The sequence below is a fragment of the Convolutriloba macropyga genome, unplaced genomic scaffold, assembly GCF_964194025.1.
Source record: "Convolutriloba macropyga unplaced genomic scaffold, txConMacr16.3 SCAFFOLD_500, whole genome shotgun sequence".
In the NCBI taxonomy this organism is placed as follows: Eukaryota; Metazoa; Xenacoelomorpha; order Acoela; family Convolutidae; genus Convolutriloba; species Convolutriloba macropyga.
Window position 1 is genome coordinate 31,655 of NW_027452431.1, and position 14,634 is coordinate 46,288.

General features: G+C 33.6%; 1 protein-coding gene across 2 annotated transcripts in view; it reads left to right on the forward strand.

The window, feature by feature from the left end:
• LOC142357482 (type-1 angiotensin II receptor B-like) overlaps window positions 1–11,608 on the forward strand; it is a 32,519-nt gene extending 20,911 nt beyond the window's left edge. The window contains exons 1-2 of one of the 2 annotated variants that reach the window (XM_075409096.1): window positions 1,370–1,570; window positions 10,560–11,608. In XM_075409096.1, the coding sequence (XP_075265211.1) occupies window positions 10,604–11,587 (984 nt within the window). In that variant the 5' untranslated portion in view covers window positions 1,370–1,570; window positions 10,560–10,603 and the 3' untranslated portion in view covers window positions 11,588–11,608. Of the gene's footprint in view, window positions 1–1,369; window positions 1,571–10,559 lie in introns of those variants that run through there. The other variant, XM_075409097.1, reaches the window with a different exon arrangement.
• The last annotated feature ends 3,026 nt before the right edge of the window (window positions 11,609–14,634 follow it).

A 14,634-nucleotide genomic window follows, 5' to 3' on the forward strand; every position in this document is an offset into this window, starting at 1 on the left:
TGTAAGTATGTATGTATGTATGCATATATATATATATATATATATATATATATATATGCGTGTGTGTGTGGGTGTGCGTGAGTTTGTGTGTGCGTGTGTGTGTGCGTTTGTGTGTGTTTGTGTCTGTGTTTGTATGTTTGTTTTTGTGTGGGTGTGTGTGCGTGTTTGTATGTGTGTTTGTGTTTGTGTGTTTGCAATTGTAAGTGCGTGTGTGTGTGTGTGTGTGTGTGTGTTTGTGTTTGTGTTCGTGTTTGTGTTTGTGTTTGTGTTTGTATGTCTGTGTGTGCGTGTTTGTACTTGAGTTTTTGTGTGTGTGTGTGTTTGTTTCTGTGTGTGTTTGTGTTTGTGTGTTTGCGTTTATGTGTGTGTATTTGCGTTTGTTTGTGTGTGTGTGTGAGTGAGTGAGTATGTGTGTGTGTATGTGTGTGTGTGTGCGTGTGTGTGTGTGTGTGTGTGTGTGTGTGTGTGTGTGTGTGTGTGTGTGTGTGTGTGTGTGTGTGTGTGTGTGCGTGTGTGTGTAGAATATACAGACATTTATATAGTAGCCAAGACTGGGTATTCATTTTGAACCCAAGAAACCGCTGCTCTTTCACACTGAGAAACGCCAGCCCGAGAGATATTGAACCCGGAAAACTGTTAACCCTCTGAGCAGAACATTTTAGCGCTTTGATCGTGTGTTTAGTTGGGAGTTTAAAACAAAAACACCCTCACCCTCAACCACCTTGGTACTCCTAACTATATCGGCTCTAGTATTGGGGCCGGTTGCATTTATAGTATACTCGTAAAAACATACTAGTCAAACAAAATTGCAAAAATTGTAAAATCTTAATCAGATCTCGATGAAATTCGTTGAAAAAATTGTGAAACTATCCTCCAATTCTAACCAGATCTTGCAAACGCATATCTGGCAATTAATCGCTGAAATCAAAACGTTGTAGAATATGACGGGGGATGTTTCATTGATTGCGATCCGCAATTATAAATTTAAATATAAATAAAATTTATTTCAATATTTAAAGGACCCATTGGCGTCGTAAGTCTGGGCTCGATTGAGACGCCGTATCATAATAGCAACATAAATTTGTCTCATGCAACATAATTGTCAAAATTTGAGCCTGGTCGCGTCGATATACCTTATCAAACTAAATTAACCATAAATGATGAAATTTGCATTTTTGCAAAATTATCTTAGACTGGAAATCTAGTAGACAAGTTTGTTTGTTGTAATCCAGAGTAATTTTCCAACTGTGACTAGTGTTCACGTGCAATTTAGTCCTGGGGGACGTAAAAAGCGCCCGCCCCCGTCGCATCCATTTATCCTTTTCATTTTCCCTTTTTATTTTGTTCCTTTTCTACCTACACCCGTAACCAGTTTTATATACATAGATATACCTCGGATAATTTATAAAACAAACTGAACATGAAAAGATGTTGTTTTGAATTGATTTTAAGACAACAATCGTTTTTTATGTGCTCTCATCTACGCATTATGTACTGAATTTTGACCTTACCCTGGCTGTGACCTCGACTTATCAAAGGAACTGGTCCGGTAAAAACTGGGCAAGAGAAGGTAAGTCTTGTCCTCATTCGCCTTTGAAAAGATTTTAGCCGACTCAAATCAACATCTTGGTCTTGTATTTGATCAAAAATTAATCCTGGCTTGGAAAATCCACGCTAAAAATTCCTTAAAAATAAGGGATTGCGGTGAAAGAAGCGAAATATTGAAAAAATTGAAGTTCTCAAAGTTGAAATTGATGAAAAAAAACAAATTCACAGCTAAATTTAATACAGTTCTTGAAAAATTTCTGATTTGTGTCTATCATTTTTGAAATATATTTTGCTTTTTTTATTTCCATTTAAAACAGTTTATTTCATTTAACGATTCAATTAATAAGATGTCCTTTATGTTCCAATAAGGTCGAATGAAACAAGATTGAGCAAAGATCCTGGTTATTATGGCTCCGACAATGAGTTTCCTTAAATTTTGACTGAGTTCTTGATATTTGCAAGTGTTTGATGTTCTTTTTTGTAGTCTTATGACTTAGTCTAATAAAATAAATGACTAAATTAGTATTCAAAGAGTAATCTAAATAACTATCTAATGCCTTCATTTGACACATAATGGTTTTTTGTTAAAGTAACTCAATAAGTATATAAAATTCATCATTTGTCTTTGATATAATGATTTTTCGTCAAATTTGCGATTTAGGTAAAAAATGGATCTGTTGATGCAAAAAATATGCAGCTCGAGCAGGACTAGTTTTTTTCCAGTTTTGCAATTTTAGAGCTCAATATTTAATCGAATGATAATGGTGCATATTTTTTTGAAATTCTTTTACCTTTTTAATTTTTTTATGTAATTTACCAACCAGAATGATTTCACATCAAAACTCAAAAATTGACAAATCAATTTTACGAGGAAATGCCGGTAAAAGTACATAATACCTTCAGCGCAAAGCAAATGCTTTTTGTCTTTTTGTCAAGAAACCTTGAGTTCTAAATGTAATCAGTGTTAATGCGCAATATTTTGACTTAGTCTTAGTAAAGACATGCAAAATTGGTTTCCTATTCAGTAACAATTTAACTAATTACCCTTTTTGAAATGAAAACTTTAAGTTGTTGTACCTTCTCTTTTAATATTTTTTTCAGAAAAATAACGACGGTAATTTGAGGTTCTAGAAACTTAATCTTGTTTTTGCATCCTCTCAACGTAGTCTGAGCAAACAGAGAAGTTACATCTTTTTATTGAACTATAATTCAGTATTCATTGCTGTTTTGAATTTAAATAAAAGTTTTTTAGCGTTGATATTACGAGTTTTCAAGATATTTTTTGTTCTTGACATTTTCCAATTTTTGAGGTTGGTGTCTTGATCGATCATCACAATAATGGCAAATTGATGAAAAGTCGCATATCACAATAAGGGTTCCGAAATAAAGCGCTATGGATTACATTCAAAATTTTTAATAGATATATTTTGACCTTATAGGCTTGTACTCCGTTTCCTCGCCAAAATGAATTGACTTCTTGATTCTTGCACGCATTTGCATTTTTTGTAGTAGTATGACATTCTGAATAAAAACAGTTCTTAATGGTTTTGTAGGAACGTATAAATGAAACCAATGAAAAGAATCAATTGATAACTACTTGCTTTCAGACCTTTAAAATTAATTGTTTAATTTCAAAGTTTAGTTGTTTAAATAGGTTTAAACTCGTTTTCTAATTTTGCCCGTTTTATTTTCTGTCTGATTGTTAACTATTCTCTTATTCTCAATAAAGGCAGGTCCCTTATCTCCTCTGGCAAAATGCAAATAACTTGGTTTAACTTAATTTTTTCTGATGCTGTTTTGACTTTTTCATTCAGTTTTTTCAAGAAAAATCAGATAAACATTGAGTTTTGATCGTAAGTAATGCTTGTTATTTTTATTTGATTTTGCTGTTTGTCTTGTCTCTTACTCTCCAAAATGGCAAGTGTAATTGGCCATCTAATAAGTTATTGTTTCAAGTGTATAGTCATAAGAGCTTACAGCGATTTTTTAAATGGAAACACAAATTACTTTCGGAAAAAATTAATTTTTGAAAGTCTTCTATCTCTTCCTCATTTGGTGAAAAATTCAGTCAAAAACTTGGTTTGGCGGGGTCGGAACACTATGTGCAAACGCACATTACAGAGCCTCCTTGTTAACATTGCTTTGTTAAAATATGTTTTAGAATGATGTCAGAATTTACTCGGCGGACGTGTTCTTAAGTTCAGGTATTTTTTTATATGTTAAAAAGTCAAAAGCAGAAAAATGTGATAACACATTTCATAGATAGCCGAAATAATGGAAATTTTAAACTTCCCCCGTGAACATAAGCACAACAATTCCAATTTTGCAGTTGATCCCAAACAATGTCAGTTTCGTAATACTTTGCAAATATGGTGCAAGCTAGTTTCGGTCAGCATCAACTTTTATTGTTTTTGTCAATGCCATTCCTAGAACTACAGGTATGGATTATTTCATTAATAACTGCATTTCAAATCATTATCTCCAAGTTTTCTCTAACTTCAACTGAAAAATGAAAAAAAAATGAAATTGTTATTTTCTTAATATTATGTCATTATATTAGTCTGTATTGATATTAGTCTTTATATTAGTCTTTATAATAGTATTGATACATTGACTTTTAATTGTTGCAACGTTTTTTCAACATGGGGAGCAATATATGATGTTGGAGTTTTCTTCAGTCAAACTTTTACTTTTTGTTTACGCATCGTAGAGAAAAGCGAAACATCATTCTGTAACCCTAAGAGTATCATTTTTTCTAGATTTTTGATATTTGAACAGAAAAACTTTAAAAGACACTGTAAAAGAAAAATCAGACGGACAATAAACTTTAAGAAAAGAAACATTTCATTTTATTTCTCTTTCGAAAGGAGCTTTTTCAGAAATATATTTGATTTACAATTAGTTTCTCTAATTCCTTCATCAGAAGACGTCCACAGTAATACTCCTTAAGTAAAAAAAACAACTGAAAACAAATTTTCTAGAGGAAAAAAAATTTGCACAAAATTGTTTATCTACATGGTGGTTTCTGTGGCCTTTCGAACAAACTCGTTTGAGGTAAAAATAGGACCTCTATAATCGCGACAACATGATTCAACGGCAAAGGGCGGTATTTTTACTCTAATTTTTGAGTTAAGGAACAGAAAGTTCAAAATTCTTCAAGAAAATGTCTTATTTTTGTAGTTTCTCTGGGCAGCTATTCTAAACCTGAAACCCATCTCCCATAAATTATTTAGAAAATGAATTGGTTGAAATTTTGAGCAAATAATCAAATATAGTAAATTTGAGACAAAAACAAAAGAAAAAAAATATGTAGAGGGAAATTAGGAAATGTTTATTTTTTTAAATTATATATTCTGTTTTTTGATACTGATACGTCAGGTGAATTCAGAAATAAAGCAAACTTTTTGCCTCCAGAGAGTTTTATGGAGGCAAAATGTTTTATGAAAGTTGCCTCCAGAAAGTTTTACCGCTTATTTCAGTCAGTGGACTGAAATAATTGCTGACTTATTTCATTTCAGCTGAAAAAGTGAAATGCTGTGATTAGCACTTCACTTTTGCTTTCAAAGAAAAATAGGAACATCAAATCAACAATTTTTCTTAAGCAAATAAAAATTTTCTTGTATTTTCACTATGTTTCATATATGAACAACTTCACCATTTCAATACGGAAAAAAAACTAATTGTATATTAGTTTTTCTGATTTGTCAACTGAATTTGGAACTGAAAATTTTCTTTGTTATTTGAGTTAATTTTTTTGGAACCAGAGATTATCCCAAAATAGAACAAAAGAAATGAAATTAAAGCCACACAGAGTTTTTGCCAAAAAAAGAAGTTTGACATAATCAGCAACTATTTTTGATAATTGCTTCGGATTCACTTTCAAATTTTAGAAAACTTTCAACTGGATTTTAAGTCTAATTAATTGGCAGATAAACTATCAGTGAGGGATAAACTATTCAATGCGATAATTTTCAGATGCAAATGGCAGTCTTTGATTTGCATTCAATTTCCACAGTTTGAATTGATTGCTTCACTGTTTAAATTTCAAATCACTGTCTGTATTCTTTTAAGACAACTATATTCTGCGACTGATTGCTCTTGCTGAACTTCCTCTCCAGAGAATCTTGTTTGTGTTGCCAAAAAATTAACATTGCATGTGGCTTATTATTTGTTTGTTTATACCAACCTCCTTCTTTTTCAACTTCCGCAGTTCAGACTCAATTTAACTGTTATGTTAGAGCTGCTCAAACAGTTTGATCTCAATTAGTAGCCGAATTTATTGGGAATTATAAAAGCAGGCATTTTTCAACTAAAACATGGTTTGATTCTTGGTACTGGCCAGAATGAAGTTCATCTAGTAATAAAATTATTCATTATTTACACAATCATTATAAGCCAAATGGATCGTTTGAGGGGAATTGGCAACCAGAAGAAAAATGTTACATTTTGAGAAAAAAAGAAGTATTGCCTTTGCCCATATTGAAAACTACCTATCAATTTATGCAATTTTGACCTTAACGCATAGTTTGTCCAGTTGAATGGAAATTGATCGTATAAGCAGAGTGTCAAATCCATTTGCTTGAACTAATTAACCTACAAAAAGTTCATTATTTCAATAAGAAAAATGTACAAAATTTTATATTCACAATATTTCACCAACAGAAATTTATATTCACCAACAGAAAGACTTTTACTAGGACTCAAGAAAAGAGGACCATCCTAGTTCATTCAGAATTTACTTGGCGGACGCGTTCTTAAGTTCAGGTATTTTTTTATATGTTAAAAAGTCAAAAGCAGAAAAATGTGATAACACATTTCATAGATAGCCGAAATAATGGAAATTTTAAACTTCCCCCGTGAACATAAGCAAAACAATTCCAATTTTGCAGTTGATCCCAAACAATGTCAGTTTCGTAATACTTTGCAAATATGGTGCAAGCTAGTTTCGGTCAGCATCAACTTTTATTGTTTTTGTCAATGCCATTCCTAGAACTACAGGTATGCATTATTTCATTAATAACTGCATTTCAAATCATTATCTTCTAGTTTTCTCTAACTTCAACTGAAAAATGAAAAAAAAAATGAAATTGTTATTTTCTTAATATTATGTCATTATATTAGTCTGTATTGATATTAGTCTTTATATTAGTCTTTATAATAGTATTGATACATTGACTTTTAATTGTTGCAACATTTTTTCAACATGGGGAGCAATATATGATGTTGGAGTTTTCTTCAGTCAAACTTTTACTTTTTGTTTACGCATCGTAGAGAAAAGCGAAACATCATTCTGTAACCCTAAGAGTATCATTTTTTCTAGATTTTTGATATTTGAACAGAAAAACTTTAAAGGACACTGTAAAAGAAAAATCAGACGGACAATAAACTTTAAGAAAAGAAACATTTCATTTTATTTCTCTTTCGAAAGGAGCTTTTTCAGAAATATATTTGATATACAATTAGTTTCTCTAATTCCTTCATCAGAAGACGTCCACAGTAATACTCCTTAAGTAAAAAAAAACAACTGAAATCAAATTTTCTAGAGGAAAAAAAATTTGCACAAAATTGTTTATCTACATGGTGGTTTCTGTGGCCTTTCGAACAAACTCGTTTGAGGTAAAAATAGGACCTCTATAATCGCGGCAACATGATTCAACAGCAAAGGGCGGTATTTTTACTCTAATTTTTGAGTTAAGGAACAGAAAGTTCAAAATTCTTCAAGAAAATGTCTTATTTTTGTAGTTTCTCTGGGCAGCTATTCTAAACCTGAAACCCATCTCCCATAAATTATTTAGAAAATGAATTGGTTGAAATTTTGAGCAAATAATCAAATATAGTAACTTTGAGACAAAAACAAAAGAAAAAAAATATGTAGAGGGAAATTAGGAAATGTTTATTTTTTTAAATTATATATTCTGTTTTTTGATACTGATACGTCAGGTGAATTCAGAAATAAAGCAAACTTTTTGCCTCCAGAGAGTTTTATGGAGGCAAAATGTTTTATGAAAGTTGCCTCCAGAAAGTTTTACCGCTTATTTCAGTCAGTGGACTGAAATAATTGCTGACTTATTTCATTTCAGCTGAAAAAGTGAAATGCTGTGATTAGCACTTCACTTTTGCTTTCAAAGAAAAATAGGAACATCAAATCAACAATTTTTCTTAAGCAAATAAAAATTTTCTTGTATTTTCACTATGTTTCATATATGAACAACTTCACCATTTCAATACGGAAAAAAAACTAATTGTATATTAGTTTTTCTGATTTGTCAACTGAATTTGGAACTGAAAATTTTCTTTGTTATTTGAGTTAATTTTTTTGAACCAGAGATTATCCCAAAATAGAACAAAAGAAATGAAATTAAAGCCACACAGAGTTTTTGCCAAAAAAAGAAGTTTGACATAATCAGCAACTATTTTTGATAATTGCTTCGGATTCACTTTCAAATTTTAGAAAACTTTCAACTCGATTTTAAGTCTAATTAATTGGCAGATAAATTATCAGTGAGGGATAAACTATTCAATGCGATAATTTTCAGATGCAAATGGCAGTCTTTGATTTGCATTCAATTTCCACAGTTTGAATTGATTGCTTCACTGTTTAAATTTCAAATCACTGTCTGTATTCTTTTAAGACAACTATATTCTGCGACTGATTGCTCTTGCTGAACTTCCTCTCCAGAGAACCTTGTTTGTGTTGCCAAAAAATTAACATTGCATGTGGCTTATTATTTGTTTGTTTATACCAACCTCCTTCTTTTTCAACTTCCGCAGTTCAGACTCAATTTAACTGTTATGTTAGAGCTGCTCAAACAGTTTGATCTCAATTAGTAGCCGAATTTATTGGGAATTATAAAGCAGGCATTTTTCAACTAAAACATGGTTTGATTCATGGTACTGGCCAGAATGATGTCCGTCTAGTAATAAAATTATTCATTATTTATACAATCATTATAAGCCAAATGGATCGTTTGAGGGGAATTGGCAACCAGAAGAAAAATGTTGCATTTTGAGAAAAAAGAAGCATTGCCTTTGCCCATATTGAAAACTACCTATCAAATTATGCAATTTTGACCTTAACGCATAGTTTGTCCAGTTGAATGGAAATTGATCGTATAAGCAGAATGTCAAATCCATTTGCTTGAACTAATTAACCCACAAAAAGTTCATTATTTCAATAAGAAAAATGTACAAAATTTTATATTCACAATATTTCTTCGATTTGTCACATGAACATTGAACAGATATTTGTTTCCTTTTTAGTTAAATTTTTTCGAAATCAGAGTTCTTGACAAGGTAACAAACTTGGCACAATCAACAACTATTTTTAATGCTTGATGTTCTTTTTCAGTTTTTAAGTGAAATTTCAAGTGGGTTTTATGACTAATTATTTAATGGCAGATACTTCATCAGTGGGGCATATTTTCAATGAGATTAAATTTAGATTAAAAATCAGTCGTTTATCTTTTGAATATCAATTTTCTGCTTGTTTAGGATAATTTTGCTCTGCGACAGATTGCTGTTGCTGGAACTCTATTTTCTTTGGAGTTAATTTACTTTTCACAACAATTCCCACAATTCCCAATGCGTTTGGTTTATTATCTGTGAATTTATATCAAAAATGATTATGTGTTTTTTCAGTTTTCATATTAAAGAAAGTTGTAATCACGGTTCCTCCAAAAAAATGCTTCATTTTGAATTTTGCAAAATTGATAAAGTCAAAAGACGTTTTCGTTTCAGAACTAAGAAGAGTTCGAAAATTCTGCGCCACGAAGTCTCACACGTGCCGTATAGCTAAACTTACTACAGACACAATTTGTCAGGAGGAAAAGTTTAAAATTTTATTGAAACAATTCCGAAACTTAATAATCTAAAAACCAAAACTAAAATAAAACTGTTAGCAAAGTTTTGCAAAATAATTTATATTCCGCTACAAAATTTGCGAACTGACTTGCAAATTTTTGTTAAACTCGTTATAATTTTTAACTACGGTTACCTGGTGCGAACAAGATGATGCTTTTCTTGACTCTTTTCATCTGCTGTTGGTGTAGCAAACCGATAGGCAAGCAAATCGAATTTTATGAAAAAGGTCAAAGAAGTCCACAAATTTTCAGCTGACATTTTTTTAAATAAATTATTTATTAGAAAAAAATATTTTCTGATGTATCTGGCCCGTTCCGTTGTTTCCATATTACAGTTTGATAAGGTCAAATATATTATTTTCGGAATATTTTATAATTTTTATTTGGAATATAACGCAAATCGCTGTCTTGATTATAAATGGTGAAAAAAAGTATTATATCTGAAAAAAATGCATAACTGTTTCATGACCAGCTCACTTTGCGCTCCACCAATCCTCCTGCTCAGAAACAGATCGGAAATTATATTTCAGGAGTTGTGAAAAGTCATTTCCTAGAATCCAAACGTTCCTCTCACTTGAAATGACTCTCCTGCGACTCATTCATGGACATTTCCTAGTGTCATTATATTTCTTCAATTTCGACAAAATTGGTAGATCACCTTTTCAATATACTTTCTAGTTAAGCGAAACTTGATACTCACCTTGCCGTGACATTTTGATATCGACAGGCTTGATAAAAATTGGAAGTTTTTGCAAGTTTCTAAAAATCATGGATTTTTGACACATGATGACGGTCCTGTTAAAACTTGACACATGCAACAATTTTGCGCCACCAACAGAAAGACTTTTACTGGACTCAAGAAAAGAGGACCATCCTAGTTCATTCAGGATATTTATCTTAGGAGAGAATCTTGCAATAATATGCATAGTCTTGCGAGATTTTTGTTCAAAATCTTGCAATTTTAACATTTTTTGGCAAGATTTTCCAGCGTGATTAACATCTTCTTGCTAGATTTTCTCGCATTAACATCCTGTCTCAACTAGGGCACTCTCGTCTAAATCGGAAATCAGCCAAGTCTAAACTAGAGTTGTTACAACTTCCCGAGGTAAACAAATTTTTTATCAGTTTTATTTTTGCATTTGCATATTACAGCTTCAATGATAAAAATGGCGGCTGCCTGAGGCACACCTTTAAACATGGCCGCCAACTTTAACAACTCGTCCTCAAAATGGCCGCCTCTATTCGATATCGGCACTGAAAAAAAGCAGCCGAGATCTGATCAGGTTACAGATTTGATTTACCCCACAATTTTCATAATCGGGACAATCGCCAACATTTTCGTGATCCGAAGCAGTTACAGAACGCGACAGCTGAACAAATTTGTGGTGCTTATTTGCAACATGGCCATAGCCGACCTGAGCATTCTAATCACGGGGGTTTATTTAGAATACTACACCAACTTACGGGTCGGAAACGAAGTTCTCTGTCAAGTTATGAACGCGGCTGATCTTCTATTATTTCATGTATCTGCATTCACAATGGCTTTTGTAGCGTTCGAGCGATATTTACGATTTTATTATCCCCAAATTATGATCGCCGAAAGGCAGTTTTTACCCGAAATATTATCGTGCGTTGGAATATGGATAATAGCGGCTGTGTTAGCATCGCCCGTTGTTTTTTACGGCAATTTTGACGGGAAAAATTGCAGTCATACTATGAGTGAACGTTTTTACAAGGTTTATTTCACGTGTATGTTTGTGACGTCTTATATGATTCCAGGATTACTGGTCGCGTTTTTCAATTTTTCGATTATTTTTAAAGCCAATTCTAACTTAGCCACTCGTGTAATTGAGCCGACAGAACAACAAGGGTTGACACACTTTCTCTCGGCTATAATGATGCTATTCTTCGTTCTTCACCTGCCATTTTGGCTGTTTATGCTAAGTGAACTTTATTCTAAAGGGGACGCTAACAACAATATGGTGTATGCGATAGTGTTGACATATTTGAACCCTGCAATTGACCCCTTTTTGTACTTCATTCTTCGGATTACAAGTTGTGAAGATGTTGTGGAGTTATGTCATAGGTGCAAACCGGAAGAGTCTAACGGGGAGTCGAGTGACATCTCACTTCGAAGGAGCCGCATTGGTCCAACGGCGAGAATTGAACACCGATTTTAAACGGTTCCCGGGTCGAGGTTTTAGGGTGAATTTTCGTAAGAAATGCGGTGAATGCGGTGAATTTGCGTAAGAAATGCGGTGATTGCGCTGAATGCGGTGAAAAAAAATAATTCACCGCTTTTCACCGCATTTCTTGCAAAAATTCACCACCAAATTCACCGCATTTCTTACAAAATTCACCGCATATGGTTTCCAAAGTATACTCAATCTGATTTAAATTCACAAGAAATAACAAAGAACTAAGTGACAGTTGGCGCAGTGGAATAAGCAGTTAAAGGAATGCAGGAGGTTAGAGGTTCGAACCCGTGTGAGGACGATTCTTTTTTGTAAGAATACTGAGAACGCGGTGAAAAAAAATAATTCACCGCGATTCACCGCAGTCACCGCAAAAAGATGTAAGAAATACGCGGTGAAAATTATTTTTTTCACCGCATTTCACCGCCTTTCTTACGAAAATTCACCGCCAAACCTCGACCCGGGTTGCATGACAAAATACCCTATGTGCTAAAATACCCAATGCCATTCCATTATACCCAATTTTTTCCCTTTGATCTTTTCGTCCATAAATCCGATTGCAACTAAATCCGATTTCGCAGTCGGTATTACAAGTATGTTTTCCCATAATTCAGCTGATAATTGAATCCCATGTTTGGCTGTGATAGTTTCACATCAAGTCCCACGGGCCGCTGGGGCATGACCATGGCCCACGAGGTAATAAAAAATCGTTCTGGTTGCCAAATACTTGTTTAAGTTTTGGAGAAAATACTGGGTATATTTTGGTTATTTTGTCACATTGGGTATATTGGCATTGGGGTATTTTGTCCTAACACTACTCTTAACATTACTTCGAAAAGGCCTCCCCGCCCTATTTTAAGAGCAGCTACAGGTACCTAAGTAATGCTTACGTGACTCTGCTTGAAGTCACTGAGAACTTTTGGCGTTTATCGAGAACTGCGAAGCGGTTCGAGATATTCAGTCAGAATTTCGAAGTGACTTCTGCAGAGTCACTTAACCATGCTTAAAACAAGAAACGCGCACGTTTTAAAATGACGAAAGTCAACGGAAGTCAACTTCTGGCTATGTAGGAACTTCTGGCATTTTAACTTCTGACACTGCAGATTTTCGGCATTATAAAGTGTTCGCGTGAGTGTTTTAAGTAAAGTTATTTTTGAAGCATATGTGACTGATAGGCCAATTAGAAGTTTAGACAACTTTTACAACATAAAGTACAAGGGTTGAAACCATTTTCAGAAGTAAGAAAATTTACCTCCCCCTCCCCCCCCCCCCCCCACGCACACCTAACTTGCGAACGCTGTCGTGAAAACAGAAGGCTGTAAGCACAATGACAACTTCTAAAAATATCGATAATTCAATATTTAATTGTTATCGGAACAGAAAATCAAAATTGTGTGGATAAGCTAATATTTATTTTTTTGTATATCTCTATTACTGAACCGAGACGAGAGAACATCAAAGGCAAAGTTTCCTCGGCTAGCAGACAATTGACAGATAACTCCCCATGCTTGTTGTTTTTATCCTTGCCTTGTTTGAAACTTAAGCGCACAGTTTTTTGCTGCGTTCTGTTTTTTATTGAAAAAAAGCGAGACTACAAACGATTTTCTAAACACTTGAACACAAAAAAAAGTTTTGTGGCGTTTTGAAACGATGGTCCGAATTAAAGGAACCATTAGAAGGTTTCCTACGTTTCAAACGTCAATGCAGCGGGGGGGGGGGCGTGATGTGCGCTTTCAAAAAATTTATACCGACAAGCTCAGAGCCTAGGAGATAATTCGGAACAAAGGAGCTAACTGATAACATATATTATTGTGAAACTCTACAAATTAATATATTTTTACAACAATAGTTTTAATGGTTTGCTTAAACAATAATGGATAGTACCACCTCAAATTAGTCTACAAACCATTAGGTATATGAACCATAATAAATGTTTTTTCCCCAGTGTTTTTTGCCCCAATTACAGTTTAGGTGTTGTTATATAGCACGTTACTATGTAAAAAATTAGCACGTGCGCCTCGGGGGTGTAAAAGATATATGCCCAATAAGATAAGGGGGCGGTGGAACAGAATTGATCAGGATTTCCTGTTTATACTATCCGACGAAGAAAGTTTTTTAATGGTTCCAAACTGCCAAACTTACTTAAGAAAAGAATTTCGAAAAACAGTACAATTATTTAGCTACTTTCAAAAGGCTATTTAATGATATCACTCTATCACTCACAAGGGGTTGCAAAAAAGTCGAATGGCTCCAATCGGACCCAAGTGCGACCGATACTCTATCCCCCCTCGAAACCTGTTTGGAATCGTCCTATCAGACCTGTTTTTGGTTTTTGTTTAATTGTTGTCAACTCAGACCTATCATAGCTGAATGATAGCTTATCGGGAAATGTTTCCTGCGCTCCCCTCCCCCCGTGAACAACATTTTTGCTTTCATTGTTATGCTCGAACAGAGTTATGGTCGAACAGAAAATGCAAGTTTTAAGATGCTAATAGCACTGGCAGTTTGTGCATCAAAATTTGTATATACCATTGCAAAGGTGTAAAATGGCAATTATTACGCAGGGTTATTTTCTTTTGGAGCCGGCGCAAGGGGGGGGGGAGGGGGGTTGGCTAAAATTGTTTAAATAGAGCTAGTAACCAATTGAAAACATTGCCATCCAACGTCATATGAACATGCTCTCGCCCCGCTTTACATGTTTTAGATCTAGTCATACACTTACAAGGTTTCTAAATTGTTTACTGTCTATAATTAACTGTTAAATAATTTCAATAATTTAATGTTTCAATCCTGATTTTTTTCCAGCATACATATAGAAAATACTATGCTCACAAGTCAATTAATTTTGAGATGAATGCCGTTACATAATGCTGAAACTATGTAAGATCAAACGCTTAATTAAACAAGATTTTAAATGAAGTTGGCGAATTTTTTATTTTACGGCATTCATTGCTTTCTTTTAAAAAATTCCGCAAAATTCTGACATATTTTTAGCACTGACTTTTTTATTTTGAACATAGATAAAAACATTA